General features: G+C 39.4%; 2 protein-coding genes across 2 annotated transcripts; one reads left to right on the top strand and one right to left on the bottom strand.

Moving 5' to 3' along the window:
* Nucleotides 1-8212: 8212 nt before the first annotated feature.
* LOC146389931 (heat shock 70 kDa protein 12A-like) lies at nucleotides 8213-11611 on the bottom strand. Its single transcript, XM_084913943.1, has 4 exons — nucleotides 11330-11611; nucleotides 10785-11009; nucleotides 10544-10715; nucleotides 8213-9366 (listed from the first exon to the last, which is right to left on the bottom strand). The coding sequence occupies exons 1-4, from the start codon at nucleotides 11609-11611 to the stop codon at nucleotides 8297-8299; spliced, it is 1749 nt and encodes a 582-aa protein (XP_084770069.1). The 3' UTR covers nucleotides 8213-8296.
* Nucleotides 11612-11774: 163 nt separating this feature from the next.
* On the top strand, nucleotides 11775-19014 carry LOC146389932 (uncharacterized). Its single transcript, XM_084913723.1, has 12 exons — nucleotides 11775-11797; nucleotides 12036-12071; nucleotides 15366-15401; nucleotides 15508-15555; nucleotides 15867-15914; nucleotides 16062-16109; nucleotides 16928-16975; nucleotides 17050-17227; nucleotides 17309-17407; nucleotides 17493-17570; nucleotides 17744-18035; nucleotides 18986-19014. Exons 1-12 carry the CDS (start codon nucleotides 11775-11777, stop codon nucleotides 19012-19014), a joined length of 963 nt encoding a protein of 320 aa, XP_084769849.1.
* The last annotated feature ends 2364 nt before the right edge of the window (nucleotides 19015-21378 follow it).

Here is a 21378-nt window from a genome sequence, read left to right on the forward strand (position 1 = left end):
TTGCAGAGAAAGTTCACAGAGGCACAGGGAGAACATGCAAACTTCACACTGAAAGGTCTGGGAAATTTAAAGCAGCAGTTTGACTTCATTTAAAAAGATCTTAAATTACCAGACAAAACATCTGGACTTCTTTAAATTGGAAGTCTAGATGCCTTTTCTTTCCAAGCTCCTTAGAATATACTGAGTACATCAAAATTACACTGTTAATTAGCAGTAATTCTTTGAAACATTATACACTTCTTATTACACTTTAGAAAGTGCCTTTTCTTGGAAATTATTCCACTTTTCCACTTTCAAACAGGTGAATCTCAGTTCCCATTCATGCACGTCATGGAAACTGACACGTGCAGAGACTATTTTCCGAATAAGTCTGTTTGCGTGTCAGTTTTTCAGTGGTTAAATACTTTTAACTGCCATCCCCAGGAATGCACACCCTGTTCACCCTGTTCATTACAGAAAATAAGGCACACATGAACGGTATACTGGAGAAACAAACACAAAACAGGTTCAGGTTCCCACTGTTATTTCAAAGGACTTGCTTGTTGGAATGTGTGGATTTATTGTCGCTCTTTTACAAGCTTCTGTTCTTACTGAAAGTGCTGCTCAAAAAAACTGTTCCGTTGAGGAAGTTGTCAGTGACATTCAGAGTCAAGGAAGAGAAGTAGTACTCCAAACATTTTCCTCTCATAGTAAGGAATCAGACATTTACAAAAGAGTTGAGCACATTTTAAACCAATTAGATAACTGATTTTCAAAATTAACACTGAGAAAAAAAAAGACAGAAATATTATGATTAAAAATGTGAAATAGTTGAGCTTAACCTCCTAAGACCCACATTTTTAATTTCTCTTTGATATTTGGGCATATCGGGGTCCGATGAATGTAAAAACAAAGAATTACCAGATTTTTTTTACCTTATTTTTGTTTTTAAGATTAATAAGAGCCACATAGGAGGGGCGATCGTGGCTCAAAGGTTGGGAGTTCGCCTTCTAATCGGAAGGTTGCCGGTTTGAGCCCCGACTTGGACAGTCTCGGTCGTTGTGTCCTTGGGCAAGACACTTCTCCCGTTGCCTACTGGTGGTGGTCAGAGGGCCTGGTGGCACCAGTGTCCGGCAGCCTCGCCTCTGTCAGTGCGCCCCAGGGTGGCTGTGGCTACAATGTAGCTTACCATCACCAGTGTGTGAATGTGTGTGTGAATGGGTGGATGACTGGTTGTGTAAAGTACTTTGGGGTCCTTCGGGACTAGTAAAGCGCTATACAAATACAGGCCATTTACATATGAGCATATTCATTTAAAATGTTGATAGAACAGTAGCAGTATAATGTCCTTATAAGTGGATATCAGGCCCTTGTTGAGCAAAATTGAGTATTTTGGTCTAAATAACCCAAAATGTGATGTCCACATATGTGGATGCCAGGTCCTAGGAGGTTAATGAATTTGTACTTGGTGTAAGATTGGATACACATAGACTTAGAACTACAGGTGTTTATAGTGAAATACCTGTCAGAGACAAATACATGTATGTGCCCATTTTAGTTACAATAAATTGATTTTCAAGTATAACGAAAAATAGAGAATATTTCTTGCATGAATTTGAAAGACAAACTGGTTAATATACAAAGACATTAACGAAGGATTATATTTCCAAAATCATTCTGTTTCCACAACAGAAATATGCTCTACACATTTTACTGTATTATGATGATTTTGAAACTGCAAACATATTAGGTTCCAAGATCCTGGAACTGGACTGTATTTATTTCACTATAAAAAAACTAAAAAAAAAAACTTCCACAAAGGTTAAGTCTGTACTGAAGAGCCTACATTTAACTGCTCTTTTCTACAAAGAAGACAAGAAATATGGTTTTTTAAAAAAAACATGGTATGGAGGTCTACCCCGCCCCCCCACTGCCAGTGAAAGACGTCCCCAGATATCGGTGCATTGGTTGTTCTTTGTGTCCGGGGATGGGCATCCAGGTACACACCGACACACTCCTGGTTGCTGCTTCTCGGGGCTTGGAGCCTGGGGCTCGCTCGGGCCCCTTCGGAGGTGGGGTGCCCTCGGCCTCTTGGCCTGGGGCTCGGTCACTCTGGCATAGCTGGCTGCCGGCGGAGCTCACGGGCACGTCACTGCAACCCCCCCTGGCTTCTGCTCCGTGGCTGCTGAGTGACCCCTCATCTGGGGCTCTCCTCAGCTCTTTCTGGGATAGTGGCGCGGCTGCCCCTCTGTTGGTCTTCCTTGGTCTCTTGCGCTCTTGGGGCCTCTGGATGTCTGGAGCCTTGATCTCCTCCATACCTGCTTCATGCCCTGGAGGACGGGGCTGTGTCTCCCCACACCCTCTAGCAGATCATCACATGAAGGAACCTGTTAAATACAAGCATGCTCATGCTCACAGGTGTTTCACACGGGTGCTCACACACACAAACTACACCCTTTTTGGCTCCTACCTCAAAGCACACTGTGCGCTGTCGATCCTACGTGCTGCACAATAATGTTTAATATTTAGTATTTACTGTTATATTCACATAGATAATTGCGATGATGTTGTTTATTATATTGCTCTCTTTCTTTTGCTTGTTTTCTCTTTTTTTCTTTCTCAACAGGTGATCCAGGTGATTGATATATGTTTTTTTTTGTCTGTTTGTTTTGTTGGCTTTTGTTTTTTGCCCTTTATCCCCGTCCCTCTTCCCCACTCTTTTTCTTTCCCTCTTTCTTTCTCCCTTTTCTTTTCCCCAGTCAAGTCTGTCCCATACTTAGCAAGTAAAAATAAAATAAAATTGATGGCAAAAGAACCAAACGGGACAGGCAGGGGGGAAAAAAAGAGAGAGAGAGACAGAGAGAGGCGTTGAAAGGCTGCCCCAACGGAACTGTTTCAGAGGAAAACACGAACACAGTGTACAGTTCAGTCTAGTAGTTTACTTACAACTGGGCTACACTGCCCATGAGGCTACATTCTTCAGGGCAATGCCTAACACTCTGCCTATTGCCTTCATATTAAGTAATTTTTTGAAGAATTATTTTTGAAAATGTTTGGTCACGTCATTATTCGGGCCGCAAGTTGAGGTGACATGTGCCACGAGATTGAGACAGAGCCTTGGTCTCAAGTTTGTGTTTTGTTTGTTTCCAACAGGGTGGAATTACCAAAAATTGAGAGGGGACGGACTAACATATGAAACAGGAAAAGACCACCGTGTATTCCATTTATTTCAACAAAAAGTAACTGTATTCGGAATACCACCATTTTAAACAGTAACTGTATTGGAATACAGTTACTTATATTTTGTATTTTAAATACTTAACGGCTGTACACCAGGAACGGCTGGGACCAGGGAGCAGAGTTGCAGTCTTACACGCCTCTCTGCAGCTTCTCTCCTCCTGTTACCCCCGCAAAACCCATCTCCATAGAGACTGTGTCAGCTCCCAAACAGACGAAAAACAAACTAAAAACCAGCAACAAACAACTTAAACATAAAAAAATCACAAAGAAAGAACAATACAGTATCCACATCTGAACCAAAGAGTAAAACAGTGAAATGTGGATTATTAAATATTAGGTCGCTCTCCTCCAAGACTCTGTTAGTACATGACTTAATAATTGATCAACAAATTGATTTACTCTGCCTTACAGAAACCTGGTTGCAGCAGGATGATTATGTTAGTTTAAATGAATCAACACTCCCGAGTCATTCTAACTACCAGAAATTTCGAAACACAGGCCGAGGGGGCGGTGGGGCAGCAATTTTTCACACCAGCCTATTAATCCTATTAAGCCTGTCTTTCTCTCTCTTTCCCTCCTACTCTGCTCCTGTGCTACTGAGAGTGTAACTACCCCCCCCCCCCCCCCCCCCCCCCCCCTTCCCTTCCCAGCGCAAAGCACAAGACTCGCGTGCAGAGTGTAGCGGAAATTAGTGAGAGAGAGGGTGAGAGAAAGGGAAAAAAAATCCACGGGCTCATGTCATTAACTTCAAAGATCCGTCTCTATGAGCCGTTTCGTTCGCAACCGACACATGACTACAACTTTCATTTCATATCAAAAATCCTTGAAAGAGTAGTTGTCAAACAGCTAACAGATCATCTGCAGAGGAATGGCTTATTTGAAGAGTTTCAGTCAGGTTTCAGAGCTCATCACAGCACAGAAACAGCTTTAGTGAAGGTTACAAATGATCTTCTTATGGCCTCTGACAGTGGACTCATCTCTGTGCTTGTCCTGCTAGACCTTAGTGCAGCGTTTGATACTGTTGACCATAATATCCTATTAGAGCGATTAGAACATGCTGTAGGTATTACAGGTACTGCCCTGCAGTGGTTTGTATCACATCTATCTAATAGACTCCAATTTGTACATGTAAATGGAGAGTCCTCTTCACACACTATGGTCAATTATGGAGTTCCACAGGGTTCAGTGCTAGGACCAATTCTGTTTATATTATACATGCTTCCCTTAGGCAGCATCATTAGAAGACATAGTATACATTTTCACTGCTATGCAGATGACACCCAGCTTTATCTGTCCGTGAAACCAGATAACACACACCAATTAGTTAAACTGCAGGAATGTCTTAAAGACATAAAGACCTGGATGGCTGCTAACTTTCTGCTTCTTAATTCAGATAAAACTGAGGTTATTGTACTCGGCCCTGGAAATCTTAGAAATATGGTATCTAACCAGATTCTTACTCTGGATGGCATTACTTTGGCCTCCAGTAATGCTGTGAGGAACCTTGGAGTAATTTTTGACCAAGACATGTCCTTCAATGCACATATTAAACAAATATGTAAGACTGCTTTCTTCCATTTACGCAACATCTCTAAAGTTAGAAATATCCTGTCTCAGAGTGACGCCCCTCCCTGAGCCTGGTTCTGCCGGAGGTTTATTCCTGTTAAAAGGGAGTTTTTCCTTCCCACTGTCGCCAAAGTGGTTGCTCATAGGAGATCATGATTATTGGGTTTTTCTCTGTATCTGTTATTGTACGATCTACTGTATAATATAAAGCGCATTGAGGTAACTGATGTTGTGATTTGGCGCTATATAAATAAAATTGAATTGAAAAGTTTATAGCATGTGAAAAAGAGGTTTTATGAATCTAAGATGTCTCTATTTGTTGTTTTGTGTTTGTGTGCTAGGATCAGATACTGATGGAAGTCATTGCTTCACTGTTTGTTTTCGCTTTGCTTTACAATGTTTTATAGTGCTGGATGTTGAGTAACAGTACAGCTGTTAGAAATCAACTGAGAAGTACTTCTTCAGTAAGGAATTTTATTCTAATCAATCAACAATACGTTTTTAAACTGATATAACTTAAATTTCTATTGTAATGAAACAAAAAGCGGCAATTTGCTGTTTATATGTTTTATATTGAAATCAATTAAAAACAAACAAAAAAAGAAAGTTTGGGCTTTTTTGGATTTTTTGTTTTGTTTATTTATGTACATGTTTTTACATCAAATTGGCATAACATTATGACCACCTACCTACCATTGTGTTGGTCCCCAATTTGCTTGCCAAAAAGCCCTGTCCTGTTGAGGCATGGACTCCTCTAGACCCGTGGAGGTATTCTGTAGCATCTATACCAAGATTTTAGATCCTTTAAGTCTTGTAAGCTCTGAGGTGAGCCCGCATGCAACAGACTTGTCTGTCAAACACATGACAGATGCTCAATTGGATTAAGATCTGGGGAATTTGGAGGCCAAGTCGACATCTCAAACCGGTTGTTGTGCTCCTCAACCTATTTGTAAACCATGTTTGCTTTGTGGCAGGACGCATTATCCTGCTGAAAGGGGTCATCAGGGAGTACTGTTGCTATGAAAGGGTTTCTGCAACAGTTCTTAGGTAGATCCAAGGTTTCCCATAACACTGCCCAAAGTGTCACATCCCCCCATCAGCCCGCCTTCTTCCTGTAGGACATCCTGGTGCCACATTTTCCTTAGTTAAGCAAAACACACAACTGGGCATCTGCCGCAGTGAACATTTCTGAACAGAGATGGGCAGTAACGCATTAATTGTAATGCATAATTGTAATCCGATTACTTTTTTCAAGTAACGAGTAAAATAAGGGATTACTATTGCATAAAATGTAATTAGATTACTGTTACTTTCCCATAACCACGCTGCGTTACTACGTCATGACAATGACGTAAGCGAGTGCGACATTTGTGGCAACAGCTGTGTACAGATCAACAATGGATATTATAACAAGTGTGGGAGAGAGTATGACCGTGCAGTGTTTAAAGCATGGAAGAACTGACCTTACTTTGAGTTTGATTCTGTAAAAGTGACAAAAACATTAGCGTCCGCTGTTCACTGTGTGGGAAGAAAACTTTTTTTTACAGTGAAAAAAACCCCTAAACCTCTGAGCAAGCACCGAGTAGGCTACGCTACCACGAGAATGTGAAATTCACAGAAAAACACGCAGATTCTTCCACTGACCACTGCGGCACACCTGCACCAGGGCAAACCTCCACCTGCCCCACTCCTGCTATACAGGTGAAAATAGAGTAACAGGACTGCTGAGTCTTTGATTTTATTTATTTTCCGCTGTGTTTTATGTGCATCTATTTGAAAGAGTAAGTGTCAGCACAAAAAACTATTTTATTTTATGTGCTGGAATATGCAGAAAATCGGTTTAAATGTTAAACAAATTTAGTTACTTATTACTATTTTCAAGAAAGTTGACCAACACCGTTTCTAAAAAGAATGAGAGAGAAATTTAACATATTTAATGAACAAGTAAGGGTTAGTTGCAGTTGTTTTTAGCTAAGCTTTTAGTTAAATCACATCTGATGACCGTCATTAAATGTGTCTGTTAGCAGTTCAGCAGGTAAGGAGAGTAGAGATCAGTCTCCACCGGATCTCAAGCCTGAAACTTCTTTTAGCAGTTGGTTAACAGGTAACTCTACCACCATCAAATTTCACTTCCAGAGTCATTAGGAGTGTAAAATAAAGCAAAACATTATTTACAGCAATATTCTAAAATAATTTTCTTTCCACCTGTTGTTTACAGCATAGTTTGATACTTATAATAATGGGAATATGGTAAAGTACAGTTTTGTATTTTTTGTAATGTCATGATGTGTTAGAAAATGTGATGTATTGGTCATTTTGTCATGGAATGACAAAATTGTGTGTATTTTTAATGTTTACAAAATTAACCAGGAAATTAGTTTGCTATTGTTACTGGAGGTAGATGAAGACCTTCATCCTCCAACTCCAATACAGGTGAATGCGATGAGTCCACAGGTTTTACAGACAACTGGTTTCCTTACAGTAATGTCCCGAATCCCACGAGGGCCGGTGTCCTGCAGGTTTTAGATGTGTCCTTAATCCATCACAGCTGATTTAAATGGATAAATTAGCTTGTCAACATGTCTTGAAGTTCTCCAGAGGCCTGGGAATGAACTAATCATGTGATTCAGGTGTGTTGACCCAGGATGAGATCTGAAACCTGCAGGACACCAGCACTCGTGGACTGGGATTGGGGACCCCTGTCTTACAGGAAGAAACAGGTTTATATCGTAAAAAAATAAAATATTTTATTGAACAATGGCTTTAAAACAACATATGAAAGCCCTTTATTGTGGTCGAACAAGCATTAATAGGTGTTGTACAGGCTCATTAGGATACAGGGTCTAGTTATTATTAGCTATTAGCAATGAACGATGATAGTAGTAACTGTGTACCTTCCAATGGGAAAAAACCTTTTAACACTCATTTTGGAAGAAAAAACATCAACATTTTAGGATATTTCTTTTCCAGATTTGATGAATCCCCGAATTATCATTCAAATTACAATTAATAAAGTAATGCTACAAATAACTTCAAAGTAACATTTTCAAAACTTTCTTCTATATAATTTTGGTAAAATTATTTAAGAATTGTTCACTGAAAAAGCCCTGGATAGATCATAAAACATATAAACAGGAATTATACACTAATGAAAATATTTTAAATTATACATTTTGAAGGATTAAAATTTATGCAGTGTCTTTGGACTTTAAGGCACAGGTTAGAATTTTTACGAAGAAAAGAAACAAAGAAATTAAAATTCCAGGTTTATTAAAATTGGATTGGATTATACAAAAGTTTTATTTATAAAGTTTAACGGTAATAAAAAAAAAAAAAAAACAACATAACCACAATGTAACTTCACATAGGTTCTCATCAGATTTCATAAGAAGAAGGATGTTTTCAATACTTCCGTGACTAAAGATAAACTGCTAGAGTACCTATTATAACTTAAGGACAGCAGTGGCTCTAACAACAATGTATCTATTTGTTTGCCTGATGTTTCATGAATTCACTTCTGCCACACGTTGTTTCTGAATGATTTTATTGATTTAGCCATAAAATCTAGGTCAATTTTAACTGTGGAACCTGAATCTACGTCTATGGCTGTGGCCGTCATTTCTGTGGCACCAAACTTGATTTCTAGTTTGATTTCACGATTCATGCCGCGTGCTGTATCAGGTGACTCAAGAATAATAGAACCAATTTTCTCTATTCCCCACTCATCCACATACATTAGATCTTGGATTTTTCTCTCTGTGCGATAAAATGCAAAGGTAACCGCTGTCTGATCTCTTTCTACTGGAGTGAAGCTGTGCTCACTGGTTTTATCCCAGCCCACTTCCTCATTTTCCTTCACCAGTACACAGAAAATACCATCACACCACTCGCCCTCTTTGTTTGTGTATTTCTTGTCTGCCCTATGCTTGGATGCATCAAACCTATGAGACAAAGAAACCCCGTAAGTAAAGGCACTTATTCGAGATGCCACCAATGCTGGGTTTCTTCCAAACATCACAGCTCCCTTCATGATTGCTTCTTGAGGATGAGAAGGACACAGAACTTTACACTGATCACTAAACTGATTGGTAATATGCTGACGCAGAATCAGGCTTTGAGCGTAGCCCCCCAATAACAGAATGTACTTAATGGTGAAACCTTTCTTCAGGATTTCTCTGAGACTCTTGGTGATGCCATTCAGACTCTCAGCAAAGAAAGATCGTACTTTCTGCTTTGAGATTTTGATGGCTCCTTGATTCCAGGAAACACCTCTCAGCGATTCAAAAAACCTTTCCATTTTCTGCTTTTCTTTTGCCATTTCACCCAGGTTATATGGGCAGCTGATGTCCACATCATCATCATTCTCTTTTAAAATTGAGATATCATACATCATCTTCTGCAGCTCTCCTGGATGCTCTTTTTCATATTCATCCCACAAACTATCACTGAAGATTTCTCTGAGAAACTCTTTGAATTTGTTATCCACAGTTTGTCCCCCAAAATCATTTCCTGAGGCCTTGTGCAGCTCTTTCAGGGCTCCTCCCTCCAGGACTTCATGAACAGTGATGTCAATGGTTCCACCTGCAAAACACAGGAATTAATTAAAAGTGACAAGTGATAGCATCTATACCAGGGGTTGGAAACCTTTATGAATCTGTGGCAAGATCTGAAAACTGCTGTTCACAAACGCTGTTCATCTAATCTGACTGAGCTGGAGCTGTTTTGCAAAGAAGAATGGGCAAGAATTTCAGTCTCTAGATGTGCAAAGCTGGTAGAGACATACCCTAAAAGACTGGCAGCTGTAATTGCAACAGAGAGAGAGAGAAAGAGAGAAAGACGAGAAAAAGAGAGAGAGAGTTTTGAGATGTGAGAGATTTGTGATGTTCAGCATTTGTAGTGTGTAGTTAAATTTGTTGACTTGTGTAGTTAGTGTGTAGTGTGGATAGCTTTGTGTTATGTGTCAGAACAATGAGGCGACTGCTGATTACACCTGCTGCTGTCGGTCCCGCAGGTATCAGGCTGTGATGTTCTCCTTTATAGTGGACAGAAATTATTTTTTTTGGAGTGGCACAAATAATTTGTGTGGCATCTTATTGAATCCAGAACAGCTGATTGTTCTGTAAATAGTTTGAAATGGTTATTTAAAAAGGGGGTAAATGTAAACGGCTGCAAATAACTTTGTTGTTTGCAAAACTGATGCATATGATTTTAAAATTGACAATTTATATTTGCATTAAAAGTTGTGAAATATGATTCAATAAACATGTTTGTGGTTATAAACAGTACTTTTTCTACTCCAATTTTATGTTTTTTGGCTGATTTTAGATCAACTGTGTTAATACAGTATGTCAAAATGAAACTGTAAAAACAAACACTAACAAACACAAAACTCAAACACGTGAGGTTGTGCTGAAAAGAATGATTCCTTAGTTTGACTTCCCTGTAATTGATTCCATAAGTTTTGGAGCAATATAAATTTAGTTATCTGGTATCAATTCTGACTAACACCGCTCGATTCAATGTTTTAAATGGGAGTCCTGAATGGTTTTAGTTTCATCCTCCCAGGCTAACATAAATAAATATCCAAAACGCTACATTATGTGGGAGAGGTGTTCTGTCTAAATAATCTTCATTTTATTAATAATACATCGATAAACTTAAATTTTCTGAATTCCTGTAAACTTTGACAAAAACATCCTCGTGTTAGTAAAATGTAAAAGTAAAAAAAATTGCACTTTGAAATGAAAACATAGAGTACCTCCACAGTCCACCACAATGTATTGTGTTCCTGAAGCCTGTTCGAATGTGACTTCACTGTTATTTTCTGTTTTAAAACCATCAGCTGGCAGCTTCTTACACCAGACTGAGGCTGCTTCTGGTTCCAGTGCAATAACCAGTCTGTCTTCCTTGCCTGTGGTAACAATCCCTGCCTATAAATCAAAGGTAAATAAATTTTTCACTTTAAGCAGTACAGTTGATCTGTTTATTGTCTTTGTTACCTGTGTCGCAGCTTCTCTCATGAACTGTTTTGCTGAAGGATCCCAGATGGCAGGTACAGTCACCACCCAGGTGAAGTCAGAGGCTATGAACTGCTTCCCACCAGCATTTTCTGAGATGAATTTCAGAGCGTCATCCTTCAGGTATCTCAGAGCTTCTGTGAACACCTTCAGTGCCTTCATTGACCGTCCATTTGCAGCTTCAATTGTCACATCACTATTAACTTTCTATGATGGCAGACTGGATATTAGTTAATAGGTTTGTAACTTCCTACGTGAGAGTCTAAATCAAACAGCAATTTACAGAGATTTAAAATCTTTTTCAAAAATGACTAGCCAAAAGATGATATTTATGTTTAAAATTGATGTATTTATGTTTATGTTCTTGTGGCTATCATCTTACATTATATCACAATTAATAAGGTTGATCAGGAAAATGCAAGAGCTAAAAGTATTTAACTATAATCATCTATAACACACTCAACACAACACAGAAAGTGTTAAACCATAATATAAGATTATTGATATATTTAGATCGTTACACTTACTTTGCCATAGAGGGACATCTTGAAGCATTCAAAGAAGAATTTCTTTCTGGCTTCATCACCTCGTGTTCTAAAATAAGCTGACTGGGCTTCATAACCAAAGCTGAGAAATTTTCCATGTTCATCAAAAAGGATGCAGGTCGGAGTCTTTGGGGTCCTCAGTGAAACCTGTTGACCCCAGTACTTTAAACGAGGTTCTGTTTCTGCTTCTCTTTTTGTCAGACTGAAAGCATATCCACTGTACGCAGTGCCAAAGTCTATCGCTATAATGTATGAGTTATCCATTGTGGAAACAGTGCTGAAGAGCAGCAGTTACAGAGTATTTATAAACAAACCAGGGGGCGGACCTCACTGAACTCCACCCCCTGGTCTGTGGAGTTCAGTGTAACAGTCGTACTTGTGTCAGACTGCAAAAAGACTTTCAATAAACAAGACAGAACACACCACGATGAGTATTCAAAAGATCCGCAGGTAAATACATTATATCAACCTGTGTCACTGCATAAACTGTCAGATTTAAATGTTTATACAAGTTAAAAGTATATAAACATGAAAATGACTGAATGTAATTTAAAGTTTTGTTCATCAGTTTTCCTTAGTTTGAAATGATATGATGAGTATGTAGTCCATAGCTTAGGTTTAGTATTTTTCCTCTCTGGACATCTGCCTAGATATCTGTGATATCAGTGTTTCTTTACCTTCAAATTAGAGATCGGAATCAATCAGCAGCTCCACAGGAGCTGAGGTAAGGATTCACTCTTTTTAATATTATTTGATGTTTCTGATCAGGAATTTTAAAAATTGCTTCATTTACCTGGTTTCCACAGCTGAACATAGGATAGACTGCATGAATTATACTATATTTTGCTATGTGATCATCTCATCATAAGATTTTTTATTTTATTTTTTTTAAAAAAGCTCAATAAACCTTACTCTGAAATTAATGCTTATAATTTTTTTTATGTAAAATTAATATTTTTGGGCATGAATATTTCTTCATAATTCTGGAATACAATTTCCTAATACACCAGATAGTAACACAAACAGCAGAAGTGGCCATTTAGCATACAGGCCAACACAGACATGTAATCACATACTTAATATATTTTGGTAGTTTATTGTCATTGAAGAGTTTTGTAGAACATCACTCATTATTTCTGGTGAGTTTAGGTTTATGTTTACTGAATTTTGTACATGTTTTTTTGTACATATTTTCTATGCTGCAGATTTCAAATGGGGTGGCAAAATCAAAACCTTTTTTTTTTTCAAACTCACATGTCAGGTTAAATCAGTCATGTGATTTGGAGGTGCAGTGTTTCTGTGGACCCCAGAGGGTTAATGACACTCACCTTCATTCCATTTCCAGAGTGTAACAACCAACCACATGTGAAATCTGAAATTCCCACGATGTTGTTCAAAATGTGCTCTGGCACAATCATAAGCATCGCTTGCTACTGAAAACAAGGCTGAACCATTTGTTAATGGTGTGTGTGTGTGTGTGTGGGGGGGGGTAACACTGTGCAATATATATTTAGTTTTAGCATTTATATTCACTGTTAACTGTGAATCCGCTCAAAGTGTTAATGCTATCTTATTTTAATAAACAACACTGTACCTGCCTTCACGACACGTGACCATGTGAAGCTAGACAGCCAGTGAACAAAATAGATGAGATCTCTACACAAGGCTTGCTTTTCGTGATTTTAATGAAGATCTTTTTAAGCCTTTTCCTCTCTCGAGGCTTCTCCTTGCCATCTCTTTTTGGTAACTGAAATATACAGAAAGTAAAAATAAATTGCTGGCTAATACACATCTTAATTTACAAACTTAATGATTAGCCTAGCTTAACACATGCGTTGCATTAGCATTACAGTTCACTTCATGTAAACACTTATAAAAGTTGTTTCTGAACACATTAATATTCACAAAGACAAACATTTTCCAAGGTACAAGCATGTAGGGCAGCGGTCTCCAACCTTTTTTGCGCCACGGACCGGTTTATGCCCGACAATATTTTCACGGACCGGCCTTTAAGGTGTTGCGGATAAATACAACAAAATAAAACTAGTACTGGTACCAAAAAAAAAGAAGATTTATTCATAACACACGTGAAAAGACCCAGGAAAACCGAGTTAATGATAAAAACCCTCCCTTCTTTTCCTCCCCATCCCCGGCTACCTCCCTCTTCCCGCTCCACCACACCCACCCACACAGGTAGGGCCTTGGGGTGCGGGTGTGTCACCAGGGTGCAGGGGAGACATGTCTGTCTGAGACATGTGTGTACATGTCCATTTATGTCAATCCTTACATTGGGTGAGTGCTGAGTGTTTGTATATGTGTGCATGAGGGTGGGAATGCATGTTTGTGTCTGTGTGTGCTTGTTTGTCTGTGTCTATATGTCAGGTCGGGTCTTAGACTCCACCTCTCTGGGAACTCCCAGGCCCTCCAAAGTGTGGAGGCCTATCTCCCCTCACCACACTCCCTGCCGGTGACTGATGCCCTCAGGGGTTGGTGCATTGGTGGTTCTTGGTGTCCGGGGCTGGGCGCTCAGGTATGTACCAGCTCACTCCCAGTGGTTACTTGGCGGGGCCTGGCGCCTGTTGCTCGGTCAGGCCTCTTCCGGGGCGCGGGGGGCCCTCGGGCCTCCGGCCTCTGGGCCTGCGGCTCGGTTCACTCTGGCACAGCTGGCTGCCGGCAGAGCCGGCAGGCACGCCGGTGCAGCCCCCTCTAGCTTCTGCTCGGTGGCTACTGGGTGACCCCTCGTCTGGGGATCCTCAGCCCTTCCCATGAGGGTGGAGAGATGGATGAGATCCGCCCCTGAAACCTGACAACATTGATTTTTAAACTTAGTTTTACTGGTTTCAGTAAGTAAAAGAAAAGAAACATTCCAAAAATCCAGACCTGTGTTATTGAGCATCAGGAAGTGTGATCTAAGGAGCTTGGAAAGAAAAGCGTCTGGACTTCTTGAGTTGCTTGAAGACGTTTCACCTCTCATCCGAGAAGCTTCTTCAGTTCTAAAGGTCCAATTGGTGGGGAGTCCCAGATTTAAACCCAGTGGTAGTGTCCCCCCAAAGAGGGACAAAGGACCCCTGATGATCCTCTACCTAATCACATGAGCCAAGGTGTGAAAGCAGGTGTGGGTCCTAATCAGCCAGGGTTTCGGGTGAGCTCATTGTGAAACCTGGCCCCACCCTATCATGTGATTTCCTGAGGTCAGATGGCCCAGGATGTAAATGGGCATTAAGGCATCTGGGAAGGGATCTCAAAAAAGGATTATAGATGGAAGACAGTTGGTGTTGTAAACCACCGCCTCTGTTCAAAGATGGTTTGATGATACATACAGGTGATACATACATTACTGCTACTGTTCTATTGAAATGTTAAACGAATATCCTCATATGTGGATCTCATTTTTCTTAGAAACACAAAATAGGTAAAAAAAAAATCTGGAAATTCTTGGTTTTTACATTCATCGGGTCCCAATATGCCCAAATATCAAAGAGAAATTAAAAATGCATGCCGTGGAGGAGTTCGGGTCATAGGAGGTTAAAGAAATATCCAGGTAACAAAACCAAAGGGTGGGGGATCATTACATATGGAGAGTTCATGTCAATATGCTAGAGAACAACACATTCTTCCTAGGAGTGTGTGTTGCAGCAAATTCATCACAAGGTTGTGCAACAAACCCAGGAACTCTACAGGCCTCAGTGAGCAGGTTAAAGGTTAACATTAATGACATCACAATTAGAAAAAGACTGAACAAGCACGGCTGCTTGTAAGGATTGCAAGAGAAATCCTCTTCTATCTAAAATAACATAACTAAATGGCTTAGGTTTGCAAAGCTAGGGGTGAACAAAGCACAAGACTTGATAAAGTGACACATCACTGCAGGTTACTGCTGCTAAAGTATGTTCTACAAGCTGCTGAATCCGGTGGTGGACTTGTACACAAAACTGTAGATACAGATGTATTTCTAACCAAGGGGCTGAGTGAATATATTGTATATTGTGAATAACCTCTCTATGATGTTTTTAAACAGTTTGGCTGAGATGGGAAAAAAACTTTGTGAGGCAAAGTAAACATTCTTTTTTTTCTCATATTTCACAAGTGCCTCAAGTTTCTCATTTCCTCTTTTTATTTCATCCTGTTTTATCTGTTCATGCTGTATATTTGTCTCACAGTATGGTGGTGAAACGTCATGAGGAGGAACTGAATTCAGTCAAAGAGAGGTACTGTTGGTATAATCTGGTGAAATATCACATAACATATTTGCACTTACATTGTTAAAGTATTAAACTGTGAAATTTTGCAGTCTTTTGCAGAGTGGTGTGACTGATCAATAACTTTGCAATATTGCTTATTAACAGTGGCCTACAAAAACAACAAAATTGATTTGAAAGACAAATGTAGAATTTAAACAGTTAGTGTTGGTTTCTATATGTTTGGCATTATGTTTAAAATTGTTGATCTGTTATTGTTTAATGATGAATTTGTGATCTGATGTGTTTTAACAGATTAATCTGTTTACTTTTTTAAATAGTTTGATGGAGGTGAACACATTTTACAAATTGAGCCTCAGAAAAGCAGGGTAATTATATTTCTGCAATATTTATAGACACCCATGAAACAGTATTTGTATCCACTGTCAATCAACATACACACACACACACACACACACATATATGTGTATATATATATATATATATATATATATATATTTGATTTGTTTTAACAGTTTGGCTGCAATGGAACAGTTTTATAAAGAGAAACTCCAAGAAGAAAGGTAAACGCATTTCAATGCATAAAAGACTTAAAAATGTTTCAAATCCACATCCAGGCTGTGGTGACAGTCAACTTTTATTATTTTATTTATAATTTTATTAATAGACAACAATCTTGGCACAGAGATACATTAACGTAATACCTTAATGTTAGAGCACGACAATGTGTCGTATCTAGGTATTCATGTTCATAACTTATTATTAAATGTGTTACCTGTATGACTACTTGCTGCCTTTAAATTTGATTTTCCCCAGTTTTCATCTTTAAGGAACTCCTCTGTTGGTGTGGCTGTATGCTTGTGAACAAAGAATTAGTTTGGTGGATGTATTCTTATTTTTAGATTCAAAATAGCTTCTTTGGCAACTAAGGAATTCAAAAGTCATGACAAATTATTAATTCATAGTTTTCAGATAATACAGGAAATTTGAACCACCTGGGGAACCAAAAATACCCAATACGGCAATCGTGGCTCAAGAGTTGGGAGTTCGTCTTGTAATCGGAAGATTGCCGGTTCGAGTCCCGGCTCGGACAGTCTCGGTCGTTGTGTCCTTGGGCAAGACACTTCACCTACTGGTGATGGCCAAAGGGGCCGATGGCGCGATATGGCAGTCTCGCTTCTGTCAGTCTGCCCCAGGGCAGCTGTGGCTACACCTGTAGCTTGCCTTCACCAGTGTGTGAATGAATAGTGGAATTGTAAAGTGCTTTGAGGGGTCCCGAAAAGCGCTATATAAATGCAATCCATTCTTATTTATATATATATATATAATCCTAATGTAAACAGAAACAAATCACTTATTTGTACCAAACACTATTCCACAGATCTGCACATAAAGAAACTGAAGAAGAATTGAAATCATTCAAAGACAGGTACTGTACTGAAACGTTGATTTAACACCATCTGTTTTTTTTACAATTTCAACATTATCTATTACTATTACCAGAGTGGCAGGAGAGGTTGACATTGCACTACAGGCCGGGAACTCTGAAAACATGAACAACCCAGTGAATGAAACCAGACTGAAAGAGATGTATAAAGAGCTGAGGAAGGACTGGGCTAGAATCAAGCATTATCTGCAGAAAGTTCACAGCACCCCAGAGAGAATCAAAGCCTGGATTCAGGTGGGGCATTAGAGTGAGATTATAGTGTAGTATGAACTTTATTCTTATAAAAAATATTTTTATTCCCTCTGCGAATTATAGCGCAGCTTTCTGTGTGGGACAGGGGATATGGAACAGAAGAAGAAACTGATAGAGTTAGCATTTAACCTAAATGCAGACCACGCTCAAGCATCTCAGAAGGTACTGATGTGTTTGGGATGTGTTAAACATGATCACTGAAGCTTTTGTGATAAAGATCAATGACAGGTTTCATTATTTGTTTCAGGTTCATGAATACACAAACCTAACCCTTCACAACCTTCAGCTTGCTTTTTACTACAGTTTCATAGACACTGCTGCTCAGGTTTGTTGGACATTGCACACATTGTAAATACACTACACTGTGCATTTGTGGGACATGAAACCAAACCCAGGTTATTAAATTGTTTGTTTAATAAGAAACTGTAACTTAAACACAACAGCTCTTTTTTGAATTAAATGTTTGTCATTTAAACTTGAATAATTTCTCAATGGCAGGGGTTCCACGGACAGGAAGGTGAAATTCATGATGCTAGCTTGAATAACCTCCTCTCGAAGTGCCGCTGGCTGAGCGGTTTATTTGCTTTGAACAACCCCCCTCTTCTGCCTGACTGGATAAATCATCATCCCGGGCAAGATGCTTGGAACATTTTCCCACAAGAGATCACAGCTGATTCTGCCATGTCACTCTGCCAGGGCCACTCTGCAAATGTCCTTAAATGTCTTTGCCCATTACAGGGCATGAACGAGAGTGGAGACCTCTGGAACAATGCAGCAGAACAATGTAGAAGTAAGAGAACTCCAACGTAGCTTGTGAAATAAAATGAGTTATTTCTTTTTAATATATCCATGAGAGATCGAAAAGAAGAAAACTGGACTAGTTTTGGGTTTTTAATGACAACATAGACCCTTACCCAAGAGGCTTCTTCAGTTTTACAGTAATTGCTAGAGAATTCCAGATGATTTAAAAAAATTAAAAAAAAAAAGCTATTGGAGGCTTTCCTCTTGGAGGTGGTCATGAGAGTCGCTGGCCCACTTTTGATTATGTGAGTCATCACATGAACCAAGGTATGGAAAACGTCACTGAGAACAAGATGTAAAACCTTAGTAAAACATTGCCCCACCCTACATGAGTTGTTGAAGTCACATGAGGCAAGGGGTGAGTGGAGGTTGAAACACCCAAGTAGGGATCTCAAGACTGCACTGACTGTGAATAATAGGTGGTGTTATAAGTCATCACCTGCGTTCATCCCTGAACAAAGTAAAGGTCTACAGAATCGCGTTACTTTACACTTTAAAATCAGTTCAGCATATTACATTCTGCAGCATCCATGTTCAATTCATACTGTAGCATTTTTATGTTACTGTATGAAGTATTTTTACTTTTATTTTTATGTCTCCAGTAACACTTTGAGGAACCTTGGAGTCATTTTTGACCAGAATATGTTCTTCAAAGCACAATTTGAAATAAATATGTAGGACTGCTTTCTTCCATTTGCACAATATCTCTAAAATGAGAAATATCCTGTCTCAGAGTAACGCTTAGTTACTTAGTTATGCTGCAATAGGTGTAGGCTGCTGAGGGATTCTCATGAAACATTACGTATTGTTTCTTCAGTCACCTTTCTCACTCACTATGTGTTAATAGACCTCTCTGCATTGAATCATACTTGTTATTAATCTCTGTCTCTCTTCCACAGCATTTCTTTTATCCTGTTTTCCTTCTCTTTCCCCAACCAGTCGCAGCAGATGGCCCCTCCCCTCCCTGAGCCTGGTTCTGCTGGAGGTTTCTTCCTGTTAAAAGAGAGTTTTTTATTCCCACTCTCACGAAAGTGTTTACTCATTGGCGGTCATATGATTGTTGGGTTTTTCTCTGTATATTTTAATGTAGGGTATACGTTACAATATAAAGCGCCTTGATTGTTGTTGTGATTTGATGCTATATAAATAAAATTTATTTGAATATAAACACATGTCCCCTCCGCCATCCTGACACTGCCCTACGAGCGCCCTGCTTCATCTCTCCACTGCAGAAGACCAGAGACCACACCCATGGCAAAAATTTCAGAACATTTTACCCCCGACTGACAGTAATGTGAAAGTACTGCTTTGAAAGAGGTGCATGTTTTATTTCCTTGGCTTATATAAAATTAACATGTTTGACTTGACCATTCTTAGTGTCCTGTGTGTTTTAAAACTTGGGATATCCTTTAACGTAAACCAAGGAAAATGAAGAAAAACACATGCTCCTTCTTTGTTTTTGCCTCATAGTAGGCCACTGTTATGGATGTATGTGATTTGACTTTAGAAAAAATTGAGTGGAAGGAGCAGAAGATGATAGTCAGCACGATTTGAGTGTGCGTTAATCTGTCAGAAGGACAAACTGGAGGACTGAGGGGCTCAGACCAAAGTGGGAGGAAGCTGAAGTTTTGTGGCCCTCTGGAGGTCAGATATAATTTATGACATTCATTTTGCTGTGACAAGAGGAATTTTCGATAGTGGTGAAGAGTAAAGAGAACACGCCAACATCTATTAATCCTCATACACATTTTTGTGGAAGTTTTCCAGAGACACTGATGCACAGAAAAGTTCTCTGCCGGTTTCTACATCCCACAGGGATTCTGTGGATTCCCCTTTGGACCTGAAAACTCCAGCAAGTATAAGAACCCCAATAGGCCTGTAGGTCAATGTGGTCCATCTCCTTCCACCTCTCTCCAAAAACACACCTTCCTTCTAGTTTACCGCAATCCAGAATAGTTTTCTGGATGGAATCTGGGATGAAAAGCTCAAATGAAGACTTGATGTCCTGCACATGAGTAACTGCCAGCCGTGTTGGCCCTGGTTGCATCCTTATCACATTAGCAGCTCTGCAGGGTGGCTCATTTCTTGGGCAAGAAGAACATTCAATTTCACCATTTTTTGACATCCATTTCTCTTTACTTGCTGTGTTGTGGGCTTGTTATGGTCCCGGAGCTGGCTGCTGATGGGGTACTCATCTACTCTCATCCTGATCATTTGTGAGAAGGAACCATATTGGCAAAGTCTTATTTATAGTATTATGCCCCTAATTTGCAGGTGGGAAAGGGTATGAGAAAATAAAATTTGGATCCCTCAAGAAAGAGGGTAAAATGTGTGGGAATGTAAGAGCAGACGGTGTTGATAGTTGAATAGTTGAACTTTGTGCGGGAGCAGGAGGGGAAGAAAACACTATCAGCAGCACCAGAAAGGAGGAAGACAGAGTGTGGGAACACAGGACCTACACTTTCAACACTTTTATTAGACCTGGGTCCAGTGGACCCGAACACCTTGTATGTAATGTAAATGCGTGGGGGGAGGTAGAGTATGAGGTCATTGAAAATGTGTTGGGATTTATGTTCTTCACAGAAAATAAGCCAAAGCCAATGAATTTCAGGTTGAAAAAAAAATTAATTGTTCAATTTGCCTTTTGAAAAAAAAAAAATGAAAACGGGTCTCACAGACCCGAACACCATACAAGAATAATGCAGTGTTACAAATGTCATGTTTACTGGATATAAGATCACAGCTGCTAGCTTATAGGAGGTTACATGTTTAAAAATATAATGTTGAGTATGATTGGGTTCAGATAATCAATTCGATTTACTTCAACTTAGATCTTTAGATCTAAGTCTGTACTTGTGGTGCTTCCCTCCTGTCTCTGCATTTAACGCATACACTGAGTTTTTCTGTGTGTAGCTTCTTTTAACCATAAATCACAGTGAACAAGTATCCACAAGAAAACACGTCTCAGTTTCTGGGAACTGTAGAGGCTTACAGCAGCTGTTTTTAAAGATGAGCTCTGCAGGCACAGACAAGAAGACTGAAGTCAGTTTTCTTGCCTGAAGCAGAATCAACAATCAACCTTTTTGAATCAGAATGCAAGACTGTGATTGGCTCCATGAACCTGCATGGGCACAGAGTTGTTGCATTATTCAAAAAAAAGAAACGAGCTTGAAGTCTGATGTAATAAATACATAACATGTGCTACACAGAGGTGTGCAGGACTGCATTTAGCAGTCAACAGTGGTCAGACTGGTTCAACTGTTTGGAAGGTGGTCATTGACTTAGGTGAGGAGTTGATGTCCCCTGGCTCTGATGGAGGATAAAAGTTTAGA

Source organism: Perissodus microlepis, chromosome 3 (genome assembly GCF_051167445.1).
Source record: "Perissodus microlepis isolate ML-2025 ecotype Zambia chromosome 3, ASM5116744v1, whole genome shotgun sequence".
NCBI lineage: Eukaryota > Metazoa > Chordata > Actinopteri > Cichliformes > Cichlidae > Perissodus > Perissodus microlepis.